Source organism: Athalia rosae, chromosome 6, assembly GCF_917208135.1.
Source record: "Athalia rosae chromosome 6, iyAthRosa1.1, whole genome shotgun sequence".
NCBI lineage: Eukaryota > Metazoa > Arthropoda > Insecta > Hymenoptera > Athaliidae > Athalia > Athalia rosae.
In genome coordinates this window covers 16,764,171-16,791,583 of record NC_064031.1, presented here as the reverse complement: position 1 = coordinate 16,791,583, position 27,413 = coordinate 16,764,171, and the positions used below count along the sequence as shown (strand labels likewise).

Here is a 27,413-nt window from a genome sequence, read left to right as displayed (position 1 = left end):
GTTGAAACACTTTCAATACTGTTCACAAAAATACATGATACAAATGAGTTATAATTATGTAAACATACAACATTCATTTACAATTTTACAGACTTACACAGCATGAGTTTTCAATCAGGACAAAATTTTTTTGCTGACCGTTTTCTCTCCTTTTCGTTTCACCCAGCCCCTGGGATAGTTACAATAATGTAGATAATACCATCTGAAGCATACAGGGTTTATATTTTTGTCCCGTTTTTTTCATTGACCAAATTAATTTCTTCAGTAATTTTTTTCATTTGTATTTTTTTTATTTTACGAATTATTAGCTTTGATTGTGTATCTTAAAATTCTTACACATTCACTCATCGGAAAAACAGTATAAATGTAATTATTTTGGCCAAAATTATTCTTGTGAAATCAATGATATCACTCATTTATTAAAAAAAATTAACTCAATTAAATAAAACAGTTATAATATACATAGTACTAGTTCAAAGCATCGGTAATTATAATACCAAATATGAATAAATTAATAATCTTCTTTATTATCTTCGAATCAAGTAAAATCACTTTCAATTACTGAGAAAAATCACAAACTCGTTTGTCTAATACTGTATATGATAATAAGAAACTCCGGCCATAAATTACCAATACCAACTTTGGCAACATATGAAATCAAAAATACAGATTCAGAAACATAAATGGTCATTTACGTTTACCTATTTAAGTGACATCACAGCGGTGTATAAATCAAATGAAACTCCTCTTTCATAAATTATGAATATTGTAATTAGAATTTAGCAACAAATACGATCGTTGAAATTGAAATTTATGAATGCACTTATAGTTTACGCGTAACGTAGACCCAGCAACGCATCAGTTCTTCCAAAAAATATACTCTGAATCCATGTATGTATACAAGGAATCATCCGCAGCAATGTCACAACAAAATTCTAATTAATTATATTCAATTTAGTGTTATTGGTAAGGCAAAACCATGATATGAATCACAACAAATGCAAGAATAGATCATCTAAAGTATTCTTTCCAGATGATTAAAACCCATTCATTAAATTAAGTCTCTGTGTTTTGATCATACGAATATTGATCCAATCTATTATGACTTTCACAGAAATGATGATCATATCAAAAAACTATTAGGATATAGGAAAAAACATGTACGATGAATTTCTGTGCCATCGAATATTGGAGAAAAAGATCCTAAACAAAATATCGTTCATTTGATATTTATATCAATCGCTTTACATGATAAGATCTATGGATCATTTATAATTAATTTAAGTATTCGCTAATGAATGTGCCCTGTGCGTCAATTGAAGTACCTTAATTCGTTTAAAAGAGATGCCCTAAATTTGTACTTAGCACGAAAAAATAGAAATTCTTAAGATTGAGCTTAATTTTAAAAATACATTCTTAATTCTCAATTTCCCAAAGTTATGTATGTGTGAACTTCACGTTTATATAAAACTGGATGGATATTGATTTAGTTGACAGTAATCTCTCCACATGTGGCTATTGATAGACACTATTCAAAAGATATAAGAAGATTATTTGGATGAGCAATTATGATTGATATAGAGTAAGATAATTTTTTTATTTTTGATCATTTACATTCAGGAATTGGAAAACAGTAACTGCGTAGAACCACATAAAAATATCAGTCTCTCCTGATATCGTGCACTATTATGATATAAATATAATTGTTCGTTATATCTTTTGTTAGCTCGTCAAACTAGTAACTTGAGTAAATACTTATCTCTTAGCCTTGAGAACTTTGATGCGACCTTCCAAAACTTCTTCATTTTTATGCTAATGAATTTATGGAGCAATATACGAAAGATTCAAGATTCTCTCAGCATTATACTTTTAACAATGATTGTTAATTAAGCTATTTTTTACAACGATGATTTTGTGAATAGGAGGTCTCTGTGCTTGGTACGTATGTGCGCACGTAGCGTGTCAATTCGGCTATAAGTAGCTGGACAGTAAGGGCACAATGATCGTTGAGCTGTATGAATATGGAAATGATGCCATCGGTTGGTTACTTGCTTCCCACAGGCTCGGCATCGCCATAGTGCAGGACTGCTCAAGGATACAGCAAACATCTCGTGATAAGACAGGCCGACCGGAACACTGGGAAGTGAACCTGCAAACCCGCAACTCTCTCAAATATTTCAGTTAATTTGTTTGTTACATGATTCTGTAGAAATCAAACACCTTATATAACGCATCATGGATCATTGTATGAAATGCTTAAGAAATAAAATCAGATTTTATAGCATGCAGATTATTATAAATTCATCTGCATCAAAATCGTGCACACCATTCAGACCAATTCATTCCCTCATTCGTGAAGCAATTGAATTTCCTGTATTTTCAGCAATAAATTACATGCATCATGAGACTGAAAGAAGATCAAGTTATTAATTCGTCTGAATGAATCGTGATTCTTTCTCAGCCAGTTATAATAAAATTTGGCTGTAATAGTAGTCTTATTCAAATACGAGTCAGTCACACGATTTCCGACCTTTTGGACAAAGAAATATCCACCACCCATAATATTATAATGCTAATTGTTATCGATGAAATATAAAAGACATATTTAATTTGAAATAAATCTCTATATTATTCATTATTATATTACAATATTTTTCGTATTACATATCATTAGAGCGACTATCATTCGCTTAATACGATGTAAAGCTACATCAAATAAAGTAAACTGTACAAATAAATTCATTGGAATGAAATTAACACAATTAGATACCTTGTACGTTGGTAGTGGGTCAACATATGGTACGGAATTTGGAATCATGTTATTGCTCTTGATAGAATTTAACTTAATAATTTCGTCAGTTTAATTCTATCAATATGTTGCTGCATTAATCGAAGAACATTTTTATTACATGGTACCATTGTGTTACACAGTTGAGTTAACGATACTTGGATCATGATTCGATTAAACAAAATTAATTTTTGATACGTCTATCAATAGGCACATACATACGCCGATGACTTACCGAAAAAATTATATTTTTCTCAATAACGCCATAAATATATTGTAACAACAAAGGCTTTCAGTTTACCAATAATTAACAAATTTTTTCTTCAACCTTCTCCTTTTCTAACGCAATGAGAATTATTTTTCTACACCAATTTTCCAATTTCGGTGAATTACTACGAGATGTGAAGTCCTGAAAACCCATCAGGTTGCTGAACATATGAGTATCTATAGCACCCATCTGCGAATCACACTTTGAAAGTTAGTAGATATCAAAAAAATTTTTTCAGCACCTGAGTTATTCACGTAGACTGCGGTATGCAATTTATTTCTACACTTCTTAAGTGAGTGCTTACAAATTTTCTAATATCCGCAAAATCATATTCCATGTTTCAGCATAAGGTAAATGTTAAGCTGAGCGCTACGAAACCTTTTTGACAAATGATCGGCTCATGAAAAGTGGTTTTCTTTCGCATTCATACTATGTTCATTTATTGCTCGAGATCAAATTCCAATTTGTGAGTTGTATTTGAGAATTCGTTGTCAGAGATAAAAAAAGTTAGAATAAAATATCTGTAGTTGACTACATTGACCAGTAAATCTTTCAAATTGTACTGAAATTAACGTTTTTGCTGTTATTGTAAATCAGCATGTTTGGCACGTGTATGCGTAAGCAAAGTATCGCTGCGAGTGTAAACGGCTGGACATAATCGGCAGGCATACTTTCCTGGATAATGAACATAGTAATGGTTTCTTACATTAGTAACGACCTTACCACACAATGAGCATCGTCTTCTTTCATCAGAGTTACTCACTCTCTCAAATATCTGAGATATCCTCCAATGCTTGAGCTCTGCAACAATAGAGAATAGGGTTGGTTAAACATAATTAAAAAAATTCCACAACTATGGATATATGAAATTTTTCATTACCTATACTTATATTTCATTCATACTTGCATGTTCCCCAAACGGCACGTTTCTAACGGAAAAATTATAGCAGACGCCTTACAAATGAATTACACAAGAATTCAAAGGCATTTGAAGATTTATTGAAATCTGGTATTACAGCTTAAAATAGTTTTATTGTTCTCATCAATATTCAGTACTTACTACAATTATATGGAAGACTTACTACACAACTGCGAAAAATCAGCACAGACCTATAAGACGAATATCAATCTTGTTCACGAACCTGAGGATTACACGAATGACCTTTGAAGGACTGTCTTAATAATTTGTCAAGTCATTTGGTATCTGTGAACTGTAATGTAGTGCCAATGTTCGGTCTTGATTTGTAATTTAACACTATCTATTTCTGTGTATTTTCTATTGCATATAAGTCGAAATAACTGTCCTGGATCATAAGCTTGTTGTGATACAATTTGTTGCGATCCGTTTGTGACAAGTTGTACAACTGTGGGGAGCAGGAGCACTCATGTAAGGCCTGGCTTGCAAAACCATTACGAATAGACAACGGTCTTTTGGCTACCTCTCTCCCAGTCATACAAGTAATACTTGTACAATGTTTCTCATTAAGTTTTAATCCGCACGACAGAGCTGATAATATTTTCATAGTATATCATCCATCGAAAAAGTGAATATTGCGCTAGATCTTTAAAGAGCTGGAAAATAAAACAAACAGTTAACACACAATTATGTTTAATCAAAAAATTAGTAGAAATACATTAAATGCACATGTGGTTAATTTTTTTTTCATTCATATTATCTACATTATAATTAAAATGTATAATGTAATGTAACATAAGAATTATGTTAGAATAATAATAATTTTTTGTAATAAAATCGGTTATTCTTAATAATTAGTTATCTGCATGGTCAGAAATATGTGCCTATTGTACGTTTCGAGCCAAAGTTATATAATGATTTATGTATAGTAAAACGATCTTTCGTTATTTGTTATATGTAATAAAAGATTTAATAAATGTTAAGATAATGTTTACTAGGGTACGGTAGTATAAATGTAGCGTAGTAGCTCTAGACTTTCAGCAGTTCGTTTATGTTATGTATAGTGCCGCAGTGTGCTGCTGCTGTCAAATTACAATACAGCACGTGTCCGGTAAGTAACTGCAATGTCGTAATTTCATGGTAGAAGGCGACAGATCAGATGGCAAAAAAGATAACATAAAAAAAAAAAAGTAATACAGGATCCAATATTGGGTTGTTCCTGCTATTGCGTAAAAAATGCAAAACATTGTCTTAACAATGAGTAGGTTTGAAACTAAATTTCACGTGCAAAATCACAATTTCTTTAGAATAGCAGTAACAGATTGAGAATGAAAACGTACTTGTAGGAATAGTCCGACAAGATATACAACTTTCACGAAAATAACATAATATATGTAATAACTTTTGAAGATATATAATAATTAATAGTAATTTGTATATATTATTATATAAAGAGATATTAATAATAGTATTTATTTAATATAATAATGTACAAGGAGCTAGGTGTTATCACTCAACAAGATTTCTATGTGTAAAATGAAACAATAACGTACCCTTATCCTATCAGCTAAGCCTAGTCCCTAGGTTACACCTATCCTATTTAACTACACTCATAATGTTCTCTTGCACAGCCATAGTTTCTTTCTGTCCGCACTATCGTAGCTTGTCTCGCATCGGTTGAATGCGTTCTCTGCCGTTATCAATTTATGGTAGTTTAATCCCCTTACTTGGCTAATTCTGTTCCCTCCCCCCACCCACTCTTCTGCCCCTGTCGTGGTATCACATTTCCTATGTACACGAATTCTTAATAATTTCAAATGTATGACCTCATTGAGCCTCTGCTCTTTTTTTTTTGACGATCGAAAACTTAATATAGTTATTGAGAAATAACCCCTCGCTCCATACTATCGCAATATTGCACGATTTCTTTAAATTCTTCTCAATTTCAATAAGGTGTTAGCACCAATCTATTATATCACAATGTTCCACTCCACACCACGCAGTTGTAAATATATAAATACCTATATGTAGTAGTAATTTTAATCAATAAAAGTTTCAATAACAGCCAAGTAGCCTGCGATAGTGCAAGCTGTTTGTTTGTGAAATCTGTGTGCCGAGTATTTCTTCATCGAAGCCAACATTATGGAAAATTAATGCAAAATATCCGAGAGAGCTATCTCACGCGACTTTTGATGACAAAAGTTACGCTTGAGATAGCACTTACGAGTGTCGAAAACTCGTAACGAAATCTAGTATAAAATATGAATTCTTATAGTCAAAAATATTAAACAAACAACATGGATTAGAAGAAGTGGATGAATTTCTATCATTCCGAAGAAAAATAAGGGTTTTCTTTAGCTAAACGCCCGGCAAATATTTGGTAAGCTGGAGTATGAGCTACTGTAGAACAACTACAGTGTAGTATTTGACCGTATCTTTGAAATAATAATAAAGAACCAGCGTTTGGTCTGCCAGGGGTAGGCCTACGGTGCATCGTGACATTTCTTCAATGTTAATAAATTAATATGTGTAGCTGTATACGCCTTCATCAAACAGTAATAGAATATATAAAATCATAAAACAATAAAACAATATTAAATAAATTATCAATATATTATTATACTTAATAATCTGCATAATATATTAATATTCTGGTTATATATTATTAAATTATAGGTATGTATGTAGCCATAACTATGCAAAGTGCTATATAAGAAATGAAATTAGAAATAAGATAGTTGAATACCAGTAACTTTCTGAACATTGCTCTTTGAATAGCTATTGGACTGCGTATTTGTCATCAATAGAATATAGGTCGTTATATGGTACATGTTTTCATGTAAAAAGAGACAAAAAAAATATAGTTTAAAAAAAAAAAGAACAGAATTGCACCCCAACCAATTAAATATTAATGTGCAATGATGTTGTGAATATCTAACCACCCCTTGGATAAATTGTGTTTTAACGTTACTATCTCCAACCAATGTAGAATATAACAGTAGATTATATAAAGTATAAAATATAGTACTATAAATCATCCAATACAATAATAATTATTTTTTGCCTACAGATTTAAGTCCCAATCGTGGAATGTCTCATAATTTCCACTATTTGCTGCATTACAGTTGCGGTGTGCAGTTTTATCATTATATAGACTTTAGGTGTTTGTAACAAGTAACGTTTTATAGTCAAAGTTCATATTAGAGAAAGGAATAAGTTTTCTTCTTTTTCTTTTGTGTGTGGTTTTTTCCTTTTTTGTTAGTTATATATATCAAAATTGGCGATACGTAGGACAGAATTTTCGTTGTTGATTAGTAAATTTTAACATTTAAGGTGTATTATAGTATTTAATATTGCTATTGACTTGAAATTATAGTTATATAATCTAATATGAAATTCAACTAAAAACTTTCAACAACTATATGACTCACCCTGCAAATCGAATGAATTACTTTTTTTTCATCTTTTTCCTTCTTTTATTAATAATATTTTCCGGCGGCCAACATGCTAACGCTACTCAGCAGCAACTCGGGGAGGAATTGGCACCACATTTGCTCCCGATTATGTATAGTTTTCAATTGCCACAACATTTGGACCAAAAATAAGGCTGCCCTCTTGGTCCTGAACATTCCTCATAGATCTTAGCTCAACAATTTATTTTTACTATTTTTTTAAGCGTAGAACCTATAGATTTGGTGTTGAAAATGATCGAACCCTCTTCTTAGAGTGGAACGTTACCGTTAGCGCCTAAGAAAGTGTGTTCATGGTATCATTATGGGCAGCCAGTGCCAAGGAACTAGCCATAAAATCATTAAGATCAATCTTTCTCGCTTCAGGGTGTTTGAATTTAAAATGTGTGCGCAGATTGTCACTACGAGTATATGTGGCACGACAGAGAGGACACTCAAACCTGCCAGGGAAGTGGACGTGGTAGTGGTTCCTGATGTGCGTCACCACCTTGCCGCACAGCTTGCACCTGTGAAGGTTGCAGCCGCCTGGCACCCGGTCAAACGTCAGCCGCATGTGCCAGGCTTTTGAACCTGCAACATCAACACAAGACAAGTCACTCAATTGCATCTTCCCCACCTATGCTCGCTATTATTTTGCGCAATGATCTAGTGTTTGACATATTTATGTGTTGGATACCCCAATTTCCTTTCAAATTCAATTTGGAAGCCAAAAAATGTAATGGAATTAGCTATGAATTACCTCGGCATATTCGACGAGATTCCTAATGAGACATTGAAAACACAAGATAATTACGACTTGTTAAAATATAATACAGAACTCAGGAATTAAACAGTTTCAACATTTGATTAGATCTCTATAAATATGAGCAATGACTTTAAATTGAGGATAACGAATTTGAATAAAGCAAGATCACATAAACCTTATGCCAATTTCAGCCAGATCAATTGCCTTAATTATTGTACACCTAATATATGAGTTAGTTTAGCCACTGCTAATTTGTGGTATCGTAGCCTGAAGTAATACTTATTATTCATGACAGCACACTAAATCTCGGTAGTTGACATCTTGATCAATTGGAATAGTAGCAGTTTACATTTATATACACAAAATTGGGAACGATAAGAGTACCTTTGTTAAAGTAGGATCCTTTTTGTTAGATTATTAGATTCTTGTGAAGTGTCAGTTGCATGTAATTACTTGTGAGAGCGACAGATAGGGAAGAGATAGAATAGAAAGATAGAAAAGGGAAAACACCAGTTAAAAATGATAATTATTTTGAATTCGACAATGGAACTATCAGCAGGGGACGACGGATGGTTGGGAACACGTCATTCAATTTGCATCAGACCCTCCTCCCGCCCCCTGCACCCCACCAACAAACACATACCTGTTAAAGTAAAATTATCATTTATTTCACAAATAGCCAGTACAAAAATATTACAATTTAGATTATAATAATGTATCGTCTAATATTACAATCTAAATATAAATTAGGCTTCAAAAGCAGATTAAATACTTATAAGACTATATTTGTATGGCACATCATGGGTACAATAATGATCAATGCGTAATGAAGCTTATTTTTTGAACACAAAGTACCAGATTGGAGACTGAAATAGCCCGTTCATGGATTACTAGCAAATGTGTGGTAGTTTGATCACTTGTTCTGTTTTTTTATGGTCCACGTCTAGTAAGTATAGCATACCTACAATATGCGTATTGAAAAATTTACCAAATATGCGAAGAACCCTGAGGCTCAAAAGCCGCAACATTGATAAACGCAGGTGGGGAAAGAGATATTGTCACCTATCGCTAAATTCTCAGACTTAAGCAAATGAAGTTGCACAATTGGTGTAGCTTCATTCTTCGGGAGTTCGTTCAGTGCTAATTGTAGGGTTTTCTTTATAGATTGCGACGGGCGATGTAACGTTAAATGGTGCAGCGAGTTGGAATGAACTTCTGATATCCGTATCAGTTTCATCAAAAATCTCTCGATTGAAATTGGTATCAGATATTATCAGCGTACGTTTATACGTTTTGGTTGAAAACGAGCATCTAGTATGTATAACGACATATCACTTACAACGCTAGATTATTTTTAATGCAACTCGGGAATAATTAATCTGCGATTATCATCTACACAAATTACGAGTGTTTACTTTTTATGTGTGCTTTAAGATTGTCACTTCTAGTGAATACAGTATTGCAAAATGGGCAATGGCAATTCTGCGATTGATGGGAGCGGATGTGGTGCCAACGATTGCTGACGGATTTACCACACTGGCGACAACTGTATAATTGAGGACTGCAATCACCAGGTATAGGAATGAACATGTTATACCCATTGGTTGCCTCTGCCCCTCTCATTAACCATGTATCCGAGGGACGCGAGGGAGGAGGCATCCAGCAGGAAAGCCGGAGCTCCGCTGGTTGTGTTAGGAAGGAAATCTCCTCCTCTCTCTTCAGTGAGACATCACTGGCCAACACTGGAACAGAGAGAGAGAGAGAAGAGGAGAACCCCCTTAGCCCTTGGCAACACATGATCTTACAATCTCACTACTCACATTCACTGCCATCAATCATTCACTTACTTATCCGAAATTCTTGACCTTTTCTCTCCCTTATATCGAGTAGCGATTCTCAATTATGTTAATAATTTTCCTTAAACCTAGTCACACTCATATCTTACTTATCTAAAATATTAAATCATGTATTAGATTGATATCTCTATTATGGCAATACTAGGACTGCGTCTTCTTAGCTTGTACATACATACAATCGAAATTTCAATCGGTACGATCGTCGCTAAAACACAATTGCGTGTTCTGATTCACCGTTCATCTCTTGTGTTTGTACAAAGCAATGGTAAATGATGAGGCTGTACGTGGTGCTGACGTCGTCCTACTATTAGCATATGAACAATGAAAAAAACTGAATGAAATATTAACGGCTGCAGCAGCATTTGCAGCTTTTTTGGAGGAAATAACATGAGTCTGGATTTTCGCTAAACTTTTATCAAGTTTGTAGACGAGATTTAGTTTAGCCGAAAAATGTGTTGCTACTAACTCATTCTACGTCAGGATGTTTGCGTTTAATGTGATCCTTCAGATTATCTAATCTCGTCCTATGACAGCCACATTTAGGGCACACATAGTTTCCTGGATTATGCGTCAAATAATGATTTTTGAGATTCGCTACGACTCTCCCACATATTTTACATTTACTGGTATACGTATACGGTAGCTTTTCATAAAAATCTGACAGATTTACTTTCCCTACATCCGATACCGGCACACTTTCAATGCTTGAAGAAGTAAAAAATGTCGGATCTGTAAATAGAGAAAAGTGAAGGTAAAAATGACCATCTAAAAGATGAAGAATTGCGGTGGATTGTAGTTGGTCCCAGACATGCATAATCTAGGTACGGTTATAAATTATGTATTAAAGATTAAATATTGATTAGTCTTGTACTAAAAGGCACCACAAGAAAGCCTAAAACCTGTTTACATTAGCCTATGGGCTTGAGACTAGTTATAATGACTTAATGGAGCCATATTCTCAATGACTCTAAATTCTTATTCAGTCTTCGACGTTTCTCACAACCTTTTGTATAATACTGTTTTCCCTAAATAAATAATCAAGAAGGCAATTACAACGATGGAAAAATATATTATTTTTAGGGCGTTTTGGATATTAGGAAGGATATATATGTGCGTGAATTTTCAATGATAATTTTCTTTCATCGATTATGTGTTGATGCCTGGCTGTGCTTAGGTGAGATACTCCGAGTTATCTTTTCCTAAAAAATGTTTCGCATCCAAAGGCATAAATGACGAAGAAAGATTTCCTTCTCGAATCCCATGTTTCAGCTTAATATGTCGTTTCAGATTATCAGATCTGGTTAACGATATCAGACATATATGACACTGATATTTATCAGGGAAGTGAGATTTCATATGTTTTTTAACGTTGGCCACGCTTTTCCCACAGATCTTACAACATTCCAAACCAAGGTGTGTGTCTATTTTATAATTGTCATATTTTATGTCCTTTTCTTTTTCGTTAGTTCCTGTCGATCCTGGAATATAACATCCCTTTTGAATCTTTAATGTTTCATGATAATTGAATCTACCAAAGAGGTCCAGGCTCTACAATCTTTTAATAGAAAACACATTTAATCAATTTAAACAACATACCGAACCTACTGTAGCAAATATATTATATAAGCACACACCTACTTCAATTATGTGTAAAGTAAAAAAGAATACTAATAGCGATACTTTTATGCTTACGTTTCTCAAACATCGTAAATTGCCAACTGACGACGTCATTTCATCTTCGGCTCTTCTACTTATTTCACACACTACATTGTCAAGACTGTTGCTAAATAGAACGCAAACTCATCACGGCAGTGATATTTCCTTCATCGGTTTGTTGCTTTTTTTCTCTTCACTCGCATTTTAAAACGCAGTTATTTTATTTCCTTTGAAACGACAGTGTCAAGTAATAACACCATGCATCAAATGAACAGTTTAAGATTTGGGAATGATGATTGAGTTCGCGGGGTACTTGATGTAGACACGGCAAGAATGCAAGAGAGTAGAATGCAGGCATGCACCGGAAACCCCAATTTATACGAAACTAGTAAATCAGCAATTGAACATTGCAAACATACATACACACATCATGTTTACCTCCTACACACACACACACGTACGCGTACATACACGCAATTGGGCGCATTCACTTCTGGTATGGGGTGTTTTTTGAAGGTCTTCAATATGCATTGTTATCTTCAGTATTGTCTAATTGTAAGACCAAGTGACAGTTCTTCTCCAGTTTTAGACTCTAGTTTTCCTTAAAAACCTTAAGGCATAACTGTGATGAAAAAAAAGTAATTTATCTTGAACATTACCTATGGTTGAAAATTTACCTGCTCAATAAGTATTGAACATTTTCCAGAATTGAATACTGGCACAAGATCTTTTCTCATTACAATGATTTCAAGGAAGAAATTTTGTCTTCATAATTTGTCTATGTATATGCTGGAAATTTGAATCATTAAGTACCTTCAAAGAATACCTTGTATGTATGACAATTCAGCAGTCATCGACAAGCTTACTTTGCAACCCACGCGTCATTTACAAATGTCGCAAGTATGGTCCATTTGCTTATAGTTTTACCAAACCAAAATTGTTAGGTGCTGTCATGATAACACGCTTGCATAATTCTAACACACTGAATCAGCAAATGCACAATACCATCACCACAAGACTAAAATTTACAAAATAACCTGGATCCTATAATTTACACATGACTACCCACGTCATTGGAAATAGAGGGATATTTTATGTTACATTAAAATATTTAAAATTTCCATTTTATTTAGCATGCACATCCCTCGATTTCGCTTCATCTAACATATTTCCTATCATGAAAAACTAATTTATGAATAAGATTTTGAGGAATTGATAAAAGACCTGCACTTGTTCAAACTATGTATGTTCATGAATATTAAAATGATGTCAATTCAAATGCACCTAGAATTACCGAAATGGTCTGATCTCGGTAATCTGTACAATTTAAATGCTATGAACTTCTGAAATACACTTAAAAATGCAGTGTTACGTTCAAGATCATGTGTTTGTATACGCATATACAAATCCATAGACATTTGTTAGAATAAGAGTTTCCGTTTGTGGATATCAGAAAAGTAGAAGTTCTAATTCAGGAAAGCATGTATCAGTACTGTTTCTCTTTAATTTACCATCCAGAAAACCAATGCTTATTAATAAAGCATAGGAAATATGTTAGAGAATATTGAAATGTTATTTTAATGAGTTCAGATCTTACCATCAAGTCCGTCAAGCATTTCGTGTGGGTTCTGGTGTTCAGATGATTCTGTTCCTGGTACGCCGTCGCTGAGGGCACCTGTAGGCGGCCCTCCATCCTCTCCTAAGAGACTTACAGGATGTCCCTGCGCACGACAATCAAGTCATTATTAGTTATTACATATTAATTATTTTACTAAAGTAACTTGCAAACTTATGCCTTGAGAAATTAAAAATGACTACCCACTTCACAAAGTATAAGGGTACACTACGTAGATTTTTGTTGAAACTATTTAATTTTTGTCTCTGGAATGATTTGCGTTTGTATGGAATAACAATTATATTTATTAACCTTATTTCATTTAATGAATAACAAAATATATAATATCCGTAAATTGTTTCTGGACTCTATAAAATCTGTAAATATATCATATCGTTTCCACGAATCTAAAGAATTTGTAACAGTCCATGAGTTTTATGTAAACCTGGAGTTTTGTTCATTTATTATTGATAGATCATTCCGACAATTGTGAAGCAAATATGGATTTATCTAAAGTAACATTGAAATTTATTGTTCTTTACAATTGTTAGTGCAACTGAAACACTGAATGAATTGTAACTGAGTTTAGATATTAAGACATACGTATTCCTTAGATTCAAGTTCTCTTGCGACACATAAATTATGTGCTTTACATTTGTCATGATGATTAATTATTTCAAGCCTAAAATTTCCATTTCCTGCCGCAAAGGAAGTACGAATATCCGGAATAGTTTCACTCCACTTTCTGCAATATCTACAGAACATTATATGCAGCTCTTTGTCATACCGAAGCCAACGATACATATCTAACCAATTTGCCCTGAACTTTCCGACTCGTTTCGTTTGACATGGAGGTCGAGTGAACGATTCCTGGGAGCTTGATTTTATGACTGATATTTGTTTTCGTAAGTTATCTGAACCAATATTACTAGCGGAATGATCATCACTATGCGATGCATTGTCAGTTGTCTTTGATTTCGATACAATACTACAAGACTGTCCATTAAAGGTTTCTACTATGCTGTGTGACTCAAACATTTTGGAGTTTCGCGGTGGTATGAGAGATCCCATGAGTTCATTACGTTTCCCCTGATAGTAAAATAGGGCATCTGGTGCTCTGACCGAAAGGTAGCCACCAGCCATAATAGCAGTTTTGCTGGCGATACGCATTAGAGAAGAGTTGTGATTGTTAGAATCAATCACACTCTGATCATCCATAGTTTCCTCACTGTTCCCATCTCTTTGAACTTTCCTCGCCACATTAGTCTGTCAACAGAGAAGGAGAGGATGTGTGTTTAATCAACACATTTTTATTTTTTCTCCCGCAGGTTAACAAGCTATTCACTTTTTCACTAAAATGAAATATCCCTTCCTTCAGATGTTTTATTTGACTAATGTGAGATTTTGCAGGATGGTATATTGCTATAAATAATTCGCTGATTTTATTCAGGAGCTAGTAAAGAAACCATGTGTGGTCAGAACGTATCATTATCCAGTACAACAAGGCAAATTCTCTTCAACGTCAACGTCAACGTCAAAAATAAACTTAGACCATACCAATTACCGAATCAAAAAATAAATGCTGTGATAATCGCAAGAAATATATCAGTTAGTTGTAAAATGAAATACCATATCACCTCCAAAATAATCGTTATCTATATGATTTGTACAAGGTATCCACCAACAAGTAGCCTCACTTACAAATGCTATACACTATTATTGACATTTATCTCATCGGACTAATGATGAGTTATCAAATGTGTAATGCTTTTGTAACCCTAACTGATGACTTGGGTAGAATTTGTCAAAATTCCACTTTGACGCTAAAGAAATCTGAGTAATGGTGCAAAATAAGCTTCTCTTTGATCAAACTGGTACTTTAATTTACGCAACAGAGGTTCGCTATTGCTGCGCTTCGACAGACTTGTCCCCAAAATAAAGCCAGTACTTATGTCAATAATAAAATTTTATCGGACGCATAAATTTATTGCTAAATTTTCATAGATTGGACAAATAAAGTCTGTAAGTAAAATAAGTGTAGCCTTCTAAAATTGATATTTCTATGCCGGATAGTGAATATGAACGGATAATAATGCCAACTTTAGTATACTTACAGGAAGGGAGATGTTGTCATGGAAGTCAGGCATGTGGTGGTCAAGTTCTTGTTTTATAGGAGGCTGAGGCTGGGATGCTGGAGAGATGGGTCTTCCACCATCCTCCAAATCACTTCCCAGTGTGTTATTTAATTTCGGAATAACTGGGGGACTTGATTTGTAACTACATTGAGATGATGCCTGAAATTAAAGAAACTTACTGTGTGAATTGTATCTTTCATTGATTGTGAGATAGTTATTCTGTAAGTAAGTACATTCTCTTTCGAGAATCAGATAAAATAAAACGAAAAAACAATATTCATTAAACTGATCCATACGAAAGAACTCAAAGTCGGTTTGAAATTTTTACAGTATACACAAACCCACTGTTGGAACTAATCTTATCTGAACAGCTGTACAGGGACAAAAATAAGTAAGCAAATTTAGAATTACATAAGCTTACACCTATCAATATTATTGGCGACGCATTGCTAAAAATTCAAATAAAAATATGATCAAAATATTTTATAAATCATCGCATAAATACCTAATGCAATTCGTTTTTTTTCTATTGAGAATTGAAGGAAATGTCAAGGATCTCATGCCAACAAGGTTCTCATGTATGATTAAATTATGTTTGAAATATTCAAGGATTACATGATAATTAGGCTCCATGTGTTTTACTGAAATATTCTAGGGTTTCAATCACTTAGACTATTTGCAAAAGAACATTTATTGCCACCTGAGTTAAGTTGAAGGCTCTTGAGAAATGAGTACTAGTTTTTTGAGTACACACACCAAAAGAGGAACCTGAATATAAAATAAATTTCTGATGTTCGTGTATTTCATAAGTTTTTTGGTAACAAATTGAACATCTACAATGCTCATCAAACTCAGTTAGTAGCCTATACAATGAAACGTGGCAATTATACATGGTGAAGCTGGAATATGAACACTCATAGAAATATACGGACAATGTATTGCAAATATTAAATATTTTAGACTCAATGTATTGGGTGCACAAGTCACGTTTTAATAGTAATTTTAGAATTTAATTTTCCTGCATTAAATATAACTAAAAAAACCTATTTGAAAAATTGCTGAGACTATTGTGTATTTGGAACAGTATGACAAAAAATAAATATAAGATTTTGCATTGGAACTTACCTGAGAATCGGATAGAAATCTCTCGCTTGGGGGCCCAGTGAAGGAGACATCATAGCTGGCAGAATTCTTTCGTTTCCTTTTATCTGGGTGTGATGTAGGGTTGGGCGACTCGTGATGCCTTGCACTGGTTTGCGTCTCTGACTCAGGGGATGGGCTTTTCGGTTCAGTTTTGTTATTTACACTATTATCAGTGAGACCCCTAATTTGCAATGCTTCCGCAGTCTTGAGGAACATTGGTAACAAATGTTGACTAACGTTAACTTCTCCCTTGTACATGAAATGCAGTAAGGCTTTCATTTCTGTATCGTTAACATCCTTTAGGAATATTATTGGGTGCGGATGAGTGTTCTGAAGGAATATGTTTTCAAAGTACGGACTACAAGCTGACAGTATAGTCTGATGGGCTTTGAAAGTTTCACCGACGCAGGCCAACGTGACATCGCAAAGTGCTTCACGTGCAAGTAATGAACTTAAAACATCCGTCAGGTTGGCAGGATGGTTGTTCCACCGGAGGCAATACTGTTGGTCCATGTTGTCTATCTCCAGTCCCAACCCTACAATCAAACTAACTGCGCTAAACTATGGGCCCTAGGTTTGAGAAGGAAAGAAAGAAATAAATAAATAACGTTACTCCAGAGTTCGAAATTAGTTTTGCGGATACAAGCAACCCTTACACACTAGAGCATAAACTCTAAACACTCACTCCACAATCTCTATTTCTTCCACACTGTGCAAACGTGCCACATTGCAATATAACTGTAAAACCCTTCAGGGTTCACGATCAAATTACTACACGTGTCAAAAACATTTTTGCAACACGACCTCGAGTCTACTGTAACACGATTGCAAATTCCTTCAAATGCCACTAGTCAGCCTATCGACGAGGTTAGAGTGGAAATTGCGTCGCAATATACACCACCCACAAATATGTTAATTCTTATATTTCGGAGTAAATGTTTTCGACAATGTCGCACGATTCGCGAAGCTTGGTCGCCATTGTCGCCTGCCTGTGCATTTCTGGTACCTACGCTCTTTCGCGAAAAATTAACTTTCATTTATCATACATTCAGAGGCTACACGATACACAACTTAGAGATTTTTCATATCATTACAAATCTGAAGGTGACACTGAACACGTTGCTTAATAAAATATAACGAGGGTTTGTTGATATTCGTTGAATTACTCACCTTTCGCAAACTTTTTGCCATTACAACGCCACCCGACCCTTAACATCCACTGCCATATCAATCTGCTAATGCTTACGGCCTTATTTTTAAAATACTTTTGACCTTCGTGCATCTGCCGAACCAGCGAGCGAAAAGGGCGCCCAAATTCAAACGCCGTATTGGACGCGACATCACCGCGTGTCCGCCGATGCGTGTAGCGGCTTACTTTTTTCACTTTATTTAGCAGGTTTTCGAATATTTTCGAACATATTACGTAAAAGAATGTATCCCTAGTGTACATCTTGACCTAATTTCAGCTTTAATATTCACAGCGTGTCGAATGGGATAACGATTTTAGAGTTTTGAACATAGCGTATAGTCTGTGATTATTAGAAATGAGAGCTGCGAACACGCGCTTTATATCAAATCTAATGTCTAATGTGTTATTATTTTCACTAAATTCAATACTTAAACTTCTGATCTTCGATGTTGATCTTCGTTGTTGATCTTCAATGATGAGTCGGTTTCGGATTCAATTAACAAATATAATGAGATACGTATACCTATTTTACCATGGTACGTTTCATAGCATGCACAAGCTGTATTCTGTGTACGTTGACACAAGAGAAAAAAAAAAATTAAATAATTTCATGTCAGACGGCCAAACAATTTGGCAGTGAGATAAAATATTATTTATTATCTTTCAGCTTGGCGTTGTCGTGTAAATAATTTTAGCTGACATTGTATTCCTTGCATATTATCTTGCGACCATGCAAAGTAAAAGCAACCAGCAATATCTTTGATGTGTACATCAACGCAAATTTTATCAGATCTATGCTCGAACAGATAAGAGCAAAATTACTCTGAACAAATATAACCACGAGTTACACGTGTAGAATTTTTTCTCCCCTTCTCTGCTTTGCTCTTCATAGGTTTGATCTCGATTATCGTATTTTACGTGTATACAATTTCGGATTTTTAGATTCGTCAAGTGAATTCTTCGAACGTGAATCCTTGAGACGGATTAGAGATTATATAATAATAGATTGAGCAACGCACACAATTTTCAAAGAGCGCATTGTTACCTGGTTTACTGAAATTCATGGACTTGAAATTTTTGGCGGCTGCCCAGAGCCGCGGGCCTAATGGTACGATGAAGTTGAAATTGGCGGCAATCTTTGGTTGTCGAAGGACTTGAGCCTTTCTTCCGTGCAGAATCTTCCTTGATGCTTCAGAATTTATTCATTACAACAAGTATGATAAATTGTCTGCATTGTAAATACCAAAAAAGTGAGGCAAAAAACTTTATAGATTCAAATATTTAGAAAGAAGAATTTAAACAACGTCGCACTATAGTTAGAACATTTACAGTTGTTTTTATTCAATTCGTTTCCTTTCGATCAATTGTTAGTCAACTTTCATTTATATATTTAAAAACGATCAACTCCGCACTGTAATTAAATTATTTAGACCAGTTAGATTATTATTCGTAAGAAATTGACTCGCAATGATGAATAACGATTAGAAGATTAAAAGACAAAAAATCTCGGTAACTATATGTATACCGTTAAATGTGATATATTTTTATCCGAATTTGCACAAAAACGGAGGTACATCCCGCACTTGAAAACTCTGAATCAAACGGATTTTTAAATATTTTTTTTCAACAGGGTGCGTTAGTCGATTCTCGAGTAGTAGATCCAGATAAAACGACGGGTGGTTCGCGAGAGGGTTGCGCACGAAGTGCACGCCGCGGTATGATGCAGGGATGTGTTGGCTGCAGCCGCATATCCCCTCTAATGAATGCACCAGGCATGTGCGAAGGATTTTATGTGCACCACCTCCACCTCTACCTCAACTGCTACCACCCTCCGAGCCACCCGGACCAACCAACCCCTATCAACACCGCCCCACAATCCAGTATCCGGGACTCCTCGATGTTCGCAGATCCATCCTCGCGGCAACGGGCTATGACAACTACGACCGGCGACGACGGAAGGGGTACGCAAATTGAGTGGACCGCATGGATACCAGGATGGCAAAATCGTCGAGCGATAGAAAGGCGCACGATTTTTATACAGAGGGGTGTTCCAGAAATATTTGGAAAACGTACATCGAAACGATCCTATGAAACGACACTCGACTCGCGTTCCAATTATTCTTTACGTTTTCGCAAGGCGAACATTGCATACACATAACATTGTCTCCCCTTATTACCCCCTGTCAATGACATTATTCACCCCGCTGAAAATTTTCCACGACAAAAATAACAACACGTGCCAAGGGTACCCAACGCTCTTTAATAATCGTTTTACATTCCCAGGTACCAACAGCTCGTGAAACTCCATCTGATCGGTTGGTTGCAGTAATGCAACCGCGATTATCGCGCGCAAATGTAACCGCGAGGAGCCAAGATAATTTGATTGTGAGATATCAATTGTGAGTTTGGTTGTAACTCTCATCATTGCACAAAAATGAATATCACTGTTAGATTGTACGTAAATAAGCATCAATAAAAAAGTGGCGCATGTCAACCCGATTTTATTTTATTCTTTTGCGTTTCCTCTATTTCCAGTAAAAAAAAACCAGGTACGTTACTATTTCATTTTTCTCGCTATACGGGTACAAAATTCCTATAGATGCCGCGTACATGTATGCAAATCCATGTGTATATATGTATATTGTAGGTACGTATGCATAAGTGAATTTTTTTGATTTGTCAAACCACCGCGGTCCCTCCGCTGATTGACTGTGGGAAATATAAAGGAAGAATTTTATGCTTGATTGATTGACTGCACTAGTGCGATTATACACTGCACGTCAATGCAGCAGACAAATCGTCATTCGTGTCGCCTACTTCTCGGTATATATTTTTAAATATAATAAATTTCAACTCGAAATTAACACCCGGGGCGAAGGGTTCGTGATTTGAAAAAAAGGTTTCGATCAATTTTTCAAAATTTTGAGTATGATACTTCGTCGCCGTTGTTCCATGTATCTGTAATCCTCAATCCGACGCCCTACGATTTGTGAATTTGATATTATATTTGGAAAGCATGTTTAGCGTAACTTAACACGATCTACCTACCGACACGTCACACCGAGTTACCACATTACTAAACAGCCTCACGCCACGAACCCCACATTGATTAATATTGTATCCAAGTAAAATGTGACTGGGTATTACAGAAAACGATACAGGCGGCCAAAAGTAGATGAGACTATAGAATTAACAGGATTACCATGAATCGCAATCGATGTAAGGTTTTTTGTATTTTATAAGTATTTCCACGTATATCGCTACCCACGTACCTATAATTATAATATTCGCTCTTGGTAAAAAAATCTAGTCCCCCATTCTTTCATAATTTCTGTATTTGTAAAGGTATACGCAGCTATCTCGATTACAACTGGGATTTATGAAAAAAAAATTCTCGCAAACGATTCTGCTGGCGAAGCCAAAAAATTCATATTGACCCGAGATTGAGATATTTGATAACATGACGTACGGGTATACACGTAGCAACCATACACAGTGTATAACGTCTTTTTCGCCATCGATACTGGTGTCAAGAGATTTTTATGAAAAGGAGTGCGCTAGGCTCATGCTATATATAACGAGGATGTTTTGAGCGACAGGTAGCTAGAAAGCTATTAGCAACATGTAGTTTGCTGCAACTACTTGTGGGTGTATCATAGGGGTGGAAACGCGGCGAGGACTCCCGATAGAGGCACGAAGGGAGGTGGCGAGGAGGAAAAGGGGGCGAGGGGGCGAGGGGGTGAGGGGATCATGGGAGGGATGAGGGTGGATACACGTGTCGACCGAGGAGAGCCTCTCTCATGGTTACTCTGTTGCGTTGCTTGTAGGAGAGTAAGTGATGCGAACTTCTCTTCACGGCCAGCAACGACACCGCACAGCAACCAACCTCCTATATCAAGCAAAAACCATCACCTACACGTATTACTATACCTAATACTCGTGAAGATGTTACCAATGATCACATATGCGGAACTCGATTCTCAACTCCACTGGATTCCCTCACACTACCGCCCGCGTACATGAATGGAATTACCAGATTACTCAGATACATGTATATCTATAAATTTATATAGATATACGTATATTTGGCCTGGAAACGGAAATTGACCACTTATTGTTAAATGCTAAATGTATATCCACGAGAAACAGGGAAAATGATAAAGTACTTTATACACTATATATTGTGTATCATTATGTCTAGTAGACGACGTTGACATACGTTCGCCAACAACAATCAATTATTATTATTATCAAGGCGGTGGTGACGACGACGATGACGATGGTGACGATGGTATTATACCAACGACGATAAAAGAAAATAATTATTCATCATTCGCGCAATTATAATTCTATGGTACTCTATCTGTAGAATAATTTTCTTGATCAAGTTATATCTTTCCTATTATACATAGGGAACTGATTATTTCTGATCACCAGCCGTAAAAATCTCACCCGCTTGAAGTTCAAGCTCTGTAGCTAATACGGTGGAGAAGCAACGGTTATCACTTTTCAATCGAACTTTATAAATTTTCCTACAAGTAGGTATGTGTGTATAAATGTATAGTAGTTCATAAGTTGAAAACTTATGCCAAAGCGATGTCCACCTCATATGTAGCGGAGTATATCGCGTTCGGTTTTGTTCTAGTATCACCAACCATTTCTTTTATTATTATTGTTCATTTTATATTTATGCACAAAATACAATGCGAGGGCTGTTTCCAGATGAAATTCGCGTACTTGGAACGAGGGTAATTTTTTTTTTTCATTTTTTTTACCGTACGAAATTCTGCAAAAGGTCAATCACTGAACGACCCTACTTAATTGTAATCCATAAAGGTATACGGTATAACGTATTGTCGTATTTACATACATCCCGTGTTCGGTGCATTTTACTACATATGTGACTATTCTGCATGCGTGCATGCATTATGCATCTTAGATTGTTGCTCCGATAACTGTAGGCGTATAGTACTACTATACTATATGAAGTTTATACGACGAGCAGCGCGAAATGCGAAGGGATCAGAAAGCTCGAGGGGTTGTAGGGGTGGGTGGAAGGGAGTAGACGTTGCCATAGCATGTACTATATGTGTAATGCATGTGTATGCATTACAGGGATGAGCCACGTGTGCACCTAGCGATTTGTTACATTTATATACTTTTTCGTCATATTCGTACAGAGAATTAGCTACACCCAGTTGAAAATGTGTGTGAGAGAGAGTTTATTTACTTGTTATGAAATCGCTGCAGCGTTACTTTGAGATTGCACTCCTGACTTTACCTATTTCATTCATTCTATTTCTTTATTTCCTCTGAAGGTATATGCAGTACACACTACTGTTTTTCTCTCGTCGCATATTTGCCACTCTGCATTTGGTACAATTCCTGCAGTAGACCCTCTTACGTCACCCGCATTCTTTGTTCGGTTTTGCAAAAGTATTTTCACACTTCCACACCTCTTCTTGCTATATAGAGTAGAATCTATTTTTTTTTTCTTTTCTTTTCACTCATATAACGCACAACTACATACTCGGTAACTCCGCGTGCGCTTCTGCTACACCTGCACATGCAACATATAAATATATCGCCTCCTGCAGCTCGTATATGAAATTGAACAATGCAATGTACAGCATTTATTCATCCTTTCTCGTATTACCTATATACAATTGTAAAAAAATTGCCCTAGGTAAAGGTAGAAGCAAATAAAAGAATTAAGCGATTTTTTCTCCAAATACCACTTGTATTGCAGTATCTGTATTACTACGTTTAATTTCAGTATCTGGGTTGATAAATAAAAAAGTTCACGGAATCGAATCGCACCGAGAGGCCACCATATACATAATAAATCTAATCAGCGGATGCTGCGTGTATTTTTTAGTTATTAGAAAAAAAGTTTATCATACAAAGGACATCCCTTCGAGCGGTAATTCTGGAGTAACTGTAAAAAAAAATAGTCTGTAAAGTTATGGAGAGAGATCTACGAAAGGTTTGTAAAAAGGCTGGTAACTATCTGATTATCTGAGATGTTCGTGATCTCTAGTAGCTCATTTTAGCTTCATGTAGGACATTATGCCGGACGTTCACTTGCATCGGAGCGAGGCTGCAGGAGCGATAGGGAAATAATAGATTGAAGCGCACGGTATTTTTATGGATAAATCGATGCTGCACAGAGCGAAATGTAAGGGCGATAGTCAAACCGTAGAGCACCGCGGCGTACAGAGGTATAGTGGGGGTCGGGAAAACGCGGATCCGGGCTTCGCGTATGACCTTGAACCGCGAAGACGAGTGTGGACACACATATACCTGCATTTATGCACACGCGGGTGTGCTCGAATACAGAATTCTACATCCATGTACGGTATGTTGTTACCGCTACCAATTTACACTCTCGTAAGTGACACATATACTTCCTCGAGGTGGTATATGGGTATATTACTTGTGTACGTACGTACATACCTATGTGCGGATACGACATATATAGATATTGTCGTCATGTATGTAGGTGTATACGCGCACGTGCATTCATTATACTCTACTGGTACACATAGCTTCACGAAACGTAACGATGGCAACCTAGACCTTGTCTACCCGATGGCTAGGCTTGATGCGAATGCTATGAACGGAGGCATGTGCTTGTTTGGTGGCTTGTTATAACGGCTCCGCTCTCTTAACCGCACCCAGTGCTAGGTCGGTGGGATAACTTAAAGCCTAATTTATGCGTATATACATGGAAATTAAAGAATGTACCGTCATACGTCCTGTAATAGTCGAATATGTTAATTAATCAGGTTTGCAAATGTTAAGTTTAGTTGATAGGTAATCAAGATTTCAAGATCTTTGCAATGTCTCGAAAATGTATTCGACGATGCCGTACAATTAAGCCTGAATATTTGCAACAGAAATATCAGGCGCCCCTGATACCTCAACAATATTTTGCAAAAAGACCGGAAGCTTCAGACTTACAATTAGCCACGTTGAGGGGAGTGCCTATTATAAAATAAAGAATATACTAGAAACTACGATTCGGTTACAACTATTGTTGGTCCCTGTACACCTTTATAAACATATTTTATAAATTAAGGAATTATGATGAATACCGTTGTACGTTTTCGATTTGAAATTCAGAGCAGAATTATTTTACGCATATGATCAAAGCAAGTCGTAAATTTTGTAGGATTAATATTATATAATTATATGGAAGATTTAAAGTATTTAAAAAATTGCAGAAAAAAATGAGCGAAAATTACCTGTAAGCGTAGAATATCATACAAAAAATGGCACGTGTACGAAATTCGAAAGGTAGACATAAGCTTTATCGATGACCATGGTTCCTGTCCATTATTAATCTGTTATCTTCTCATCCGACTGAACCTGGAATTGAAAATCAAAAAATGATAATCCACGAGGATATGTCTATATTATACGCAATGTATCATTTTCGAATTATTGTACCAATTAGATTAAATGATTTTTATTTTCGTTGGTACATCTCTGTCGTGAAGTATTGTGGTGAAGATGAGGAGTGGGGTGTTTGATTGAATACTTCCATTTCATATTGGCCGACTTAATTACGGAGAAAATTCGGCACTTCTGTAATTTTATAGAACCAAAAATGTTTCACAGATTTGTCTGATTTCAAATGGCGCAGAAAACAATATATGTATAATGAGGAACAGACATTGCGTGAACATAGCAGCGGGTGTGAAAGACGCGTCGCTGCTGTCGTTGACTGGACAATTATTTGAATAGTATAACTTTGCGATTCAGATGGCATTGGTTCCGCGTTTATCCGAGAGGGCAGTTGTGGCCTGAATAACAACAAAGCGTTCAGAATACGGTGCAGTGTACCGGTATAGTACTCACGTGTGTGCTTATCTTCGCGTACGTAAATAAATTAGTTGTAAAGTGGCAATCGTCGCATAAAGATGTACTCTGTCGACCAGAGAAAATTAAAATATCTTGCTTGTGTTTCCTGCAAGAATGTCTTCTTCAATAAACGAGGTATAAACACTTTCAATTTTTGTATCAACGTATCATGCATGCTGTCTGAATTCGTGCAAACGATTTTACAATAGCAATTAGAAAAACAAAACTACAGAAAATCTAAGATTACACGCGGTTGGCTACCTGTAATCCGAATAGTCTTACATTATTTAGAACTGCTAATTATTTACCGCATGTTAATGAATGACCCTCATTGTGTGTTGAATCTGATGATCACGTGTGTGAGTTGATTGTTGAATCACGTAAAAAAAAGTTCATACACGAAATCGTGACAATGAACCCGATTTTATTAGGAATCAGATGCTTTGTCTATGTCCTTAAGTCTTCTGAAATTACTCAATTATTCTCGTTCAGCTCTTGCCTACCTGCCAATTATATCCATATTTTTATTTTCATAGCATTGACTTCAATTTGCAGGGTCAGATAACAATCGAGGCAAGTATCCACGGCTTCTTGAATGTGGACACTCGATATGCGAGCATTGTATCAAAACAAGTCCAAAAAAGTTCTGTGATAGTTGTGGCACGGTTTTTAAGATTCATCCAAAAGATGATCCAAATATACCCATCAACGCATACCTCATGGGAATTTTTACTTCAAATCAAGTGTCAGCATTATCGAATGAGCCAAACCTTGACTTTCAACCCTTGGTAAAAGCTCGGTCTAAACAGCTATTGCCTGAAAATCTAGGTTTGTATAGAAAATTGTTTTTTCTGCTTTATTTTAATTTTACCTTTTGATGAACCCACTCATGAACACCACTTTATTAATTTAATTTATCGGGCAATTCACTCCATAGATAGATTGTGGAATTCTTATTCGTTTTTTTTTTTCTTAAATCCTATAGACAGTTGTTCAGAATGTGGGAGTCAAGCTGAATACCAATGTCGCCAATGTGAGGTCTTCTTCTGTGGCCCGTGCTACACGAAGGTTTGTCCAAAATTTACTTGTTTTGATTCTCTCAACATGTCATCATTTTTATTCTGTGTGATAGCTTTCAATGCTTTTATATTTTGAAAGCTGTTTGATCCCGACAATAGAATCTGGTGCCTCATTTAAAATTTGACTTGTATGTGTGAAACAGATCCATGGTAGAGCTCTGCAGAATCACCAGAGAATTTTACTGGGCAATAACCCTGGTGGGGTTTACAAACTATTGTCCAATAAATGTGAATACCACAGCAATCAGGACATACAATGCTATTGCGTCAAGTGCAAAGTCTCTGCTTGTGCATACTGCTTGTCCTTGTCACATCAAGGCCACGAGATTATGCCTCAATCACAAAAGGTTTGTTTTCGTATTTTTAATACTGGTATATTTTGATGTAACTTTATTTCTAATATTTGTATCCCTTTATTTCTGTTGCATCGAGAGTATTTGATGTTTGGTATTGAGTAGAATGAACGCAGAGTATAAAAAATCTGATGGAGTCTTTCTCACATATCTTTTTATGCCCTCAGAATGAAGAAATGAAGGAGCAGCTTCTGAACTTGGTTGAAAAATTGGCAGAGACCCGCCAGAGAGTGAAGCGGGCTGTAAGGGTGAGTGAAATAACATTAAATTTTTCTTTGAATTCTTCGAACCTAAAAAACTGATTACATTGCTGTGTTCAAACGGATACAAGGGC

At 35.7% G+C, this 27,413-nt stretch overlaps 2 protein-coding genes across 20 annotated transcripts in view; one reads left to right on the top strand and one right to left on the bottom strand.

Moving 5' to 3' along the window:
- Positions 1 to 145: 145 nt before the first annotated feature.
- On the bottom strand, positions 146 to 25,373 carry LOC105688642 (sex determination protein fruitless). 19 transcript variants are annotated; one of them, XM_048656536.1, is made up of 6 exons: positions 17,763 to 18,785; positions 16,575 to 17,128; positions 15,429 to 15,608; positions 14,397 to 14,580; positions 13,297 to 13,420; positions 2,013 to 2,149 (listed from the first exon to the last, which is right to left on the bottom strand). In XM_048656536.1, the coding sequence occupies exons 1-5, from the start codon at positions 18,040 to 18,042 to the stop codon at positions 13,335 to 13,337; spliced, it is 1,284 nt and encodes a 427-aa protein (XP_048512493.1). In that variant the 5' UTR covers positions 18,043 to 18,785; the 3' UTR covers positions 2,013 to 2,149; positions 13,297 to 13,334. The 19 variants fall into 19 exon arrangements, with proteins under 19 accessions (XP_012260549.3, XP_048512493.1, XP_012260551.3 ...); XM_048656538.1 differs by lacking the exon at positions 2,013 to 2,149 and adding an exon at positions 3,721 to 3,857; XM_048656534.1 differs by lacking the exon at positions 2,013 to 2,149 and adding an exon at positions 7,874 to 8,012 and having other exon boundaries at positions 17,763 to 18,428.
- A 180-nt stretch (positions 25,374 to 25,553) lies between these two features.
- Positions 25,554 to 27,413, top strand: part of LOC105688658 (RING finger protein 17) — a 75,744-nt gene continuing 73,884 nt past the window's right edge. The window contains exons 1-5 of the mRNA XM_012405162.3: positions 25,554 to 25,782; positions 26,203 to 26,475; positions 26,633 to 26,715; positions 26,870 to 27,073; positions 27,247 to 27,327. Of these exons, the coding sequence (XP_012260585.2) occupies positions 25,707 to 25,782; positions 26,203 to 26,475; positions 26,633 to 26,715; positions 26,870 to 27,073; positions 27,247 to 27,327 (717 nt within the window). The 5' untranslated portion in view covers positions 25,554 to 25,706. The remainder of the gene's footprint in view (positions 25,783 to 26,202; positions 26,476 to 26,632; positions 26,716 to 26,869; positions 27,074 to 27,246; positions 27,328 to 27,413) is intronic.